The sequence below is a fragment of the Diospyros lotus genome, chromosome 1, assembly GCF_014633365.1.
Source record: "Diospyros lotus cultivar Yz01 chromosome 1, ASM1463336v1, whole genome shotgun sequence".
NCBI classification, from domain to species: Eukaryota; Viridiplantae; Streptophyta; class Magnoliopsida; order Ericales; family Ebenaceae; genus Diospyros; species Diospyros lotus.
Window position 1 is genome coordinate 28,040,765 of NC_068338.1, and position 7,981 is coordinate 28,048,745.

General features: G+C 38.8%; 1 protein-coding gene across 5 annotated transcripts; it reads right to left on the bottom strand.

Moving 5' to 3' along the window:
• Window positions 1-797: 797 nt before the first annotated feature.
• On the bottom strand, window positions 798-7,981 carry LOC127813479 (telomere repeat-binding protein 5-like). Of its 5 annotated transcripts, none has more exons than XM_052354488.1 (11): window positions 7,671-7,980; window positions 5,358-5,373; window positions 5,136-5,210; window positions 4,205-4,990; window positions 3,903-4,106; window positions 3,728-3,784; window positions 3,544-3,623; window positions 2,870-3,111; window positions 2,124-2,450; window positions 1,824-1,887; window positions 798-1,265 (listed from the first exon to the last, which is right to left on the bottom strand). In XM_052354488.1, the coding sequence occupies exons 4-11, from the start codon at window positions 4,983-4,985 to the stop codon at window positions 1,101-1,103; spliced, it is 1,920 nt and encodes a 639-aa protein (XP_052210448.1). In that variant the 5' UTR covers window positions 4,986-4,990; window positions 5,136-5,210; window positions 5,358-5,373; window positions 7,671-7,980; the 3' UTR covers window positions 798-1,100. The 5 variants fall into 5 exon arrangements, with proteins under 5 accessions (XP_052210448.1, XP_052210427.1, XP_052210411.1 ...); XM_052354467.1 differs by having other exon boundaries at window positions 4,205-5,060; XM_052354451.1 differs by having other exon boundaries at window positions 4,205-5,060; window positions 5,136-5,373; window positions 7,671-7,981.

Consider the following 7,981-nt stretch of genomic DNA (forward strand, 5'->3'; position numbering starts at 1 on the left):
AAGGCAAAAGGGATATGACCCCCCCCCCCCCCCCCCCCCCCCAAAAAAAAAAAAAAAAAAAAAACCCTCAAATATTAAAAGATAATCTTAAGTTGAAAAGGAACTCTTTGATTAGATGAAATCTCTAGCTCTAGCTTGAATTAGCATCTTGTTTGAATTATGTAGATTACAAAAGATAAAACAAAATATTTAAAATGTACCAAGGGATGATGATTAGATATTTAAATTGTGTAGATAAAAGTAAATCCAGGAGATTTCCTTCCATCCATCCATCCGTGGTCACTGGGTTTGCATACAAAATTGAAAGAGTGAGAAGGTCTTTTGTCAGAATGTCGTCAATTTGATCGACAATACAGAGAAACCAAACATGTAGTTGATCACGAAGACCAAACTGAGAGTTGATTTCAATATTCTCGGTATTGGCAAGACTCTTAATACTCCGATTCAGTACTACTACATCGGGCAACAGCACGTTGCTTCTTAGAGCCAAGATACATGGCGACGCCACTAATATAGAGATTTAAAAACCAGAGCAGGTCTCAGTATTAACAAGAAGAAGAAGAAGAAGAAGAAGAAGAAAACCACCCTAAACCTAATCCCATTAAGGGCAGGGCATGACATTATTGATGCGTGAAGCAGCAGTTTATCAACAAATTGGGATACAATGACCAACAAGAATGTACACAAAATACAAGAAATTGAATGAAGTGCAGCTGCCCCATATTTTCACTTTGCTTTTGTTGCAGATGCAGCCACCATTACCAAAGAAGCCAGAAAGCCCCCACCAAGAAATTGAATGAACAAGAAAATGCCAACATCTTGGCACCGTACGAATTCCATTAGCAAGCTCTTATTCATTTACAGGCGCCAAACTCTCCAAGCAAGGACAGCAATCGCCGCTTGGAGCTATATATAGATACGGCTATATATATATATATTACTTTCAGACTACTTTTTCTCGCCTTCCATATAGTTTACTTTTTACATATTCATAATGGTCATACTAACAGAATATATATAAACTGGAGACTCACACTTCAAACCTCATCGTCATCATCTCTTTGCTTGAGCAAACGCCGACGAAGAAGAGGCTGTCAGAGTTAGAGGCAAGTCTCGGATTGATGCTTGTGCTGCTGCTTGGCCTGATGCTGCGTCCAGTAAGCATGAGCAGTTAGGACCCTGTCCAGGAGCTCCTGGGGCACGGGCTCGCCCCTCCTTTGCTGGGGGGAGATTCGTGCCGTGTGCACCAGTGTTTTCCACTTATCCTGTTACAGCCCGAATCAGAAAACCTCACCTCAGATCAAATGAGCACACTTTTCATCAAACTGCATGTATAGTAAGTTCAAGATAAATGATGTTTCATATTTCCCATTTTGCTTTCTACCCAGGGACCAAGAGATGCACTGAACAATTAGTCAGCTAAGTCGTCTTTTATGAAAAGTCAGTCAACTGATCTGTCATCTGGAAGGGTCATACTAGTCATGAAGAAGGAATTAGTTAACAGAACTAAACGCGCCAAATTGTGAAAGGCCAAAATTCAAGAGATTCCTTGGCGTAGGTGGTAAATATGGATTAGGCTACCATCTAATTATTGGTCAATAATACAAGCAACTATTGCCTCGAACCAATTAAATTGTCATCCCTTGTGGACCCAAACACATTCTCTGCTTCCAAATTTGCAGGGTGTGAAATTGAAAAGAGATAGGAATCAACAAGCAGGCAACATTAACAACTCCAATCATGCAACCCTTCTCCTGACTATTAGTTCTCTTCAGTTGAAATTTGTTATAGAAATGAATAAAGCTCAAACATCAGTTCCTCACCTTCAGATCCACATAAGTTCGATGCTTTGAATTATCAAAAGCTCGTAGCTTAACATCACGCCATCTGTGGAATGAACAGAGCATATGGGCATAAAAGAAAAGATTGAAAGAACAAAAAGTTCAAAATCAACCGGATGAAAGGCATAATAAAAATAAATCAAAGTTTGGCATTTTAAGACGCCTTTTAATATTTGCTCTCTTGACAAATGGTTGGTAATTCAAGGATAGGTCATTTTCAGCTGTTATTTTTCAAAAAAGCTCTTCTTAAATGGTTCTAGGTGAATGTTTCATCTAATTTACCTTCCAGTTCCAAGCTTCTCAACAGCTTGAACCAGTGCTTCCACTTCAGAAACAGAGAAAGGTCGACGAATTCTACGCTGCATAGCTTCAGATCGCTTGGATTTCCTCATGGGAACAGCAGCCAGTGCCTCAACTTTCATTGCGGGAATAGCAACCAATGCTTTGCAATCCACTGGGCTTTTATCTAGTGACATGTCTGGAGGAGAGGGTGCCAAATCATGATCACTTTCGATGAAGTTTCCCAAATTTATCATTGGAGGATCTGACAAGACATCAGCAGTTCTCTGATGAACAACATCATGCGCAACGGTAGGTGCAGGAGGGTACCTGGTCATGCAACATGCCATATTATCAGCTAAGAGACAACTGAATAAAATGAGCTGCCTTGGAGCATGAAAAACATAGGAAATTGAATGTCTAAACATTTAAGGATGCAAAAATAACAAATTACAGCTTTTCAAACCCTTATTGATTAGGAATCACAAGTTGATGGTCTCAACAGGGACTAAATTTTAGCCACGCCTGCACCATATTCAAAGAGGAAGAAAAAGAATCCAAAATATCTAGATTAAATTGGGATACATAGAAAAAGGTGGGAAGATCAACAAAGCAAACAGAATAAACAAGACTTCATGCAGTACACCATCATGTAAAAGACTGAAGAAGCTCAAAACTGTCAAAGAACACTAGATGTGGACATTTTTGGATGCAAATATAAAATAGAAATAATGGTACATCAAAATTACCTAGTTAGTGATTGAGGTGCGTTGCAAGCAAGTAAAAGGTGATGATCTTTTTCACACAAAGTTGAGGGAGCTTGTGGAGGGTTAGGCTCCAGGGAGAAACCCAGAGTATCAAGCTTCTCATCACAAAATACTCCAGTCTCCAGTAGAGTTTTGTTATCATCTCTAATATTCTTCCCTTGGAGAAGTACACCAACTTGTAGCCCACCCCCTAGTATAGCAGTCACAGCCTCCATAACCATTCTCTGCAGAAAATAAAACTCTGTTAAGTACAAGAAAAGAAAAAAGAACTCGTGCACACAGTGAGAGTTTCCAAGACAGCCACCATGGGAGGACAAGTTCGAGAGCAATATGGATATGACATGAAATGCATTTCGAGAAAGTGGCTCTAGGTGTCTTGAAAAACATGGGTGAATTCTCCACCCTTGCTGTTATTATTTTGTTCTGGAAATATATAAATCAAGCCATGGTTGAACTAATGAACCTAGCCATAAAGGGTTTTATCCAAAAATTGCTTTCATGAAAGGAGGCAACTACATGGGATGCATGGCCCGCCTCACAAACATGGAATCACATGCTATTCAGTAACTTCGTTGCATCACTATAATCCCTGGATTGCGGTAGCCAAAACATACTTCAATAAAGAGGAGCAAAATTAACGTCAGCATGTGATGTACCTTTAGTGAACCAACGCTGGCAGTTTCTGGGACCTCAATAAAAAGCTCTGGAACCTTGAAAGACTTGATTCTAAGCTTCACTGAGTAAATGAAAAGAAATCTTTTTGTAAGAATGTCCTCGATTGTCATACACCAATCAAGTCAAAAGAGTACATATGAATTACTCCATCAAAAGCTCTCATACCATGAGATCCCCGGGCTTGAGAGGGTGTATCTGCAACACAAGCTGATGTCCCTGAAGCTGCATGGGGAGTGAGAATAGGTAAGTAAAACCAAATGCAGAAGTGAAGTCTTATTATTACTGGTTACCAAAATATATATATATATATATATATAAAAGAGGAGGGATGGAAATAAACCTCCATGCATTCTTGTATCCGAACCAGAAGCATCACAACTAAATTCTATCCCAGATGAACTATGTATGTCTCTACTCCCGCCATCAGGATTTGTTACCCAGCTACGGTGATAAAGTTTCCTCTTTTTCAGAGGATAATCCCTTTGAGACCTTTGGCGTCTGTAACAATTCTTTCTATAATGATAGGAGGGTTTTGTTTCTGAATCTGGAGATAAGATTATAATATTAAATAAGATAAATGGAAGTAGAAATCATGACAATTAAATTGACGGGCCACAACACACTGAACAAGCAACCACTCACCAGCATTGAAACATTCCTTGCCCTTCAATTTGTGATTTACCTTCCAATATTTGGATGCCAATAATTTCCTTATTCTTCGGTTACCACTACGAGGCGGTGACCAGAAGGCCTTTGTGGTTGTGATAGGTTGGATGTATCCAGAAGAGTTTTCGTCATCATCTCTAAAATCTAACTTTACATCATCCCGACAGGCGGGGAAAGAACCAATATGAATGCGATCAGTGCTCAAAGGAAACTTCAAACTACTGTCTACACTAACCCGAGCAGTAGCTTTCCTGTCCTGAACTTCCATATTGTCCAAGCTACAAATGTCAGGCCCAATACTAATTAATGTGTTTCTGGTCTTTAAAACCTCCCTTTTTATTTGTTTTTTACTGTCATCTTCTAACGTACAATCACAGTGCTCAACATACCCAGAAGAAGCCACCTCCACTCTATTACCAAAGCTTCCAAGTTGAATCTTTCTTTTTTTAGCATCGACCAACTTTTCTGCAGAAATAACCTTCTCTGAGCAATCAGAAGTTATTGCAGATGCAAGTCCTGAACAATCATCATTACGAGCATGTGAAGATTCCTCTGAACTATGATTTTGAACAGAAATCTGAGAGACAAGCTTAGAAACAAAAAAACCACTATCACATCTTCCTTGGTTACAAGTTGCTGCTTTTGAAGGGTCATCTTCATCCAGCTGCTCCTTCTTAACAGGATCTTTGACAATTGTCAGCAGTTCTTTTCCAGTTAATGTCTTCCTAGAACCAGGAGAACGGTCCCTCTCCAGCATACCAGCTGCAGTAATCAATAACTCAATTGGGCACATTTGATTGTCATCGAATTTCGTCCTAAATGAACCTCTCCTCTAAAATGAGGAACTAAAGTTAGATACTAAAAGGTAAAAAACAAGACCAAGAAAGGAAAGGAATAAAATGATTACATGGTTAATAGCTTGGCAGGTAAAATCAAGGATATTTACCCTGGCTGATCTTGTAGCTTTTGGTACGGGAGGCACCTGATAGCCAATAAACCCATAGCTTAACCTCTTCAACACCATATCTCAGTGATAAACAAGAAATTCAACAAATGCAAAAAACCAGCATTTCTTAAATATCTTTTGTCATCCAAAAGAAGTTGAGACAAATGAACGTCTGCCAACTACCTAACAAGCTTAGGCACTGCAAGAAAGAAAAGATTACATCAGTGCACAGACATTATCAATGCCAATAATGTTCAAGAAAGGAGATAAAAGAAATAAGTATGAGTCACAATAGTGATAAAAGACATCATAGCATGGCAAATTAAGATAGTAGCCAATGCAAAATAGCAGAACATAGATTTAAGACTCTTGGAATGTCTTTATGGAGTTCAGAATAGCACTTTTACTCTATTTAACTTATCGGTTGAGAAGACCAATACTTCTTCAAAACAACTAAAAAATGTTCAAGCAAATAAATGAAACTAACTACATAAAAGAAAGACAGGAGGCAAGAAGGTTCACTACAAGACTGAAGTGCAAAGCATAAGAGATCTACAGCGATCAAGGAAGGAATCACATAATTTAAATGGAAATTTTCTGCAGGTTACTCAAAAGTCATTAAGATCACTAGAAAAACAGCACATTACCACACTCGAAAAGCCCACTTTTCAGTACACAAACAGATCAAAATTTAAGGCAATGAAGGCCGCTACAGTCTTTTGACTGCAGGACTGTGCAAAGATAATACTTCAGTCTGAATATATACAAAGATTCAAAACCATTTGTCAACAATAGTATAAATATATAGTTAAAGAGAATAATATGTGTCAAATTATATTGCCAGTCCTAACATAAACAGTCAAAGAGGAAAAAAAAAAAAAAGATGTAAACAACAATAAATACATATAATTCCAAACTAATGAAAACCTTTGAGTTTTCTAAAAGCCGCTCCAACAATAAATCACGCAACTGTCATTCCAACTGCAAACCATAAAAAGTTCTACACAATGAAAAGCTTGCAGTTTTATGACATACGCTCTAACAATAAACCATTGTAACGGCCACCCCAACTGCAAACTATCAAAATTTTTATTCAATGAAAGCCTTGAAGTTCCCTAACGGCCAGCCAAACAATAAATCATTGTAACAGCCACTCCAACTACAACCGATCAAAAATTCTATGCAACAAAACTTTAGAGTTTTCTAAGAGCTGCTCTAACAATAAATCGTTGTAACGGCCACTCCAGTCTCAAACCATCAAAAAATTAATCTCCTTCTTTTTCTCTCTGAACAATAGAGACAGCGCAGAATGAAGTACAAGAAAATTTATGAATACTTTTACCATTAAAATGGCAACATGCAGTGATACAGTTCATAGTGTTACAACCTGTATTAGCCATTCCAACTATCAAACATCATAAGCGTCATTTCTTCTGTTTAACATCATAAGGAACAGTTTTCAAACATCATATAATTGTAGAAAAGGGTCCGCTTTTAAATCATCAAATTCTCCGATTCAAATAGAAAAGTACAAGGAAACAGTTCAATCAGATGGGCTGAACTAAACAAAGAGGATTGGGATCGGGGCCATATGTAAATCCATCTAGATGCACAATGAAAGCATGCAATTCAGGATGGAGTATCTATATTTTTCAGGATGGAACACGTCAACGTGATTCTCAGCGATCAATGGCCCTTCGCCGCTGGACTGAGCTATAACAAATGACCGAACAAATCTGATTCTGCTCGTCAAGGGAAATATTTACACCTAGTGAATTCTGGAAATTAATTCTCTAAAATCCTAAATACCGTCCCAAAATCTAGAAAAGAGGAAGGGAAAAAAAATAAGAGGCTGTTTTTGGGGTAAAGGAAAAGAAGAAGAGAACAGAACCTATTCAAAACGCTCGCAGTACTATTAGCCCAAAAAAAACCCTCGCAAAACCCTGAAATAAAGTTGGGGGGGAGGGAGATAGAATCAGAAACAGCATGGATTATACGCTGATCTTCATCTACACCGTGTATAGAGATGATCCAAAAGCCAGAAGCAGATCAACCCAGAAAGATCGAGATAATTCACACGATATGGGCGGGTAGAAGAAATAATGGATCTCAGCCATTTCTGTTAAATTCAGGAAAAGGAACACTTTTGGATGCGATCTTTCGAAATTCACGAACCAAAGCTGAGATCGAACACACCGGAAACGGAATTCTAGACGGAAAATGCAAATCGCAGGCAGAAACGACCAATTTCAGATGAGAGAAAAAAATCGAACAACTAAAAATAAAACAGACAAGTCTCTTGAAGATCGAACCGACAAGGAAAAGAGAGAGAAAACCAACAAATCTCCGCCTGGAATGCGAATTAATCGGGGCACATATCAGATTCCAAGTTCTCTCTCCTGCCCCATCAATTCCTCGGTGGGCACTGTTGGAGGCAGAAAAGTTTGCAAATTCATCAAATTGCGAGACTGAAACGAAGAAACTCAATAATCTCACCTCCGGTCCTTTAAAAATTTCACCAAAACGTTCGTCCAGAGACCAAGAACTTCGAACTTTCAGGCAAAACAGCAGATGATCAGAGAATTGGAAGAACGGATCTCGGAAGAAACATAACTTGCAAGGATCAGAATCCACACCGCACCGTCTCTTATCCAGAATTCGGTTCAACTCATTGTTTTCTCTCTCTGTGTGTGTGTGTGTGTCTGTCTGTCTCTCACTTCACCACCGGGAAACAATTACAAAAGGCAGTTTGGACGGGCTCTCTCCCCTCCCAATCCCTCTCGGATGGCCAAAAACCCTCTGAAACC

Bases quoted from the DNA above. Each gene is read 5' to 3' on its own strand.
- LOC127813479 (XM_052354451.1), bottom strand. From the start codon at position 5,252: ATGGTGTTGAAGAGGTTAAGCTATGGGTTTATTGGCTATCAGGTGCCT. The intron at 5,061-5,135 runs GTAATCATTTTA...TCCTCATTTTAG, and splicing joins CCTGCCAAGCTATTAACCAT to AGGAGAGGTTCATTTAGGAC. The intron at 1,888-2,123 runs GTAAATTAGATG...TTCATTCCACAG, and splicing joins GAGAAGCTTGGAACTGGAAG to ATGGCGTGATGTTAAGCTAC.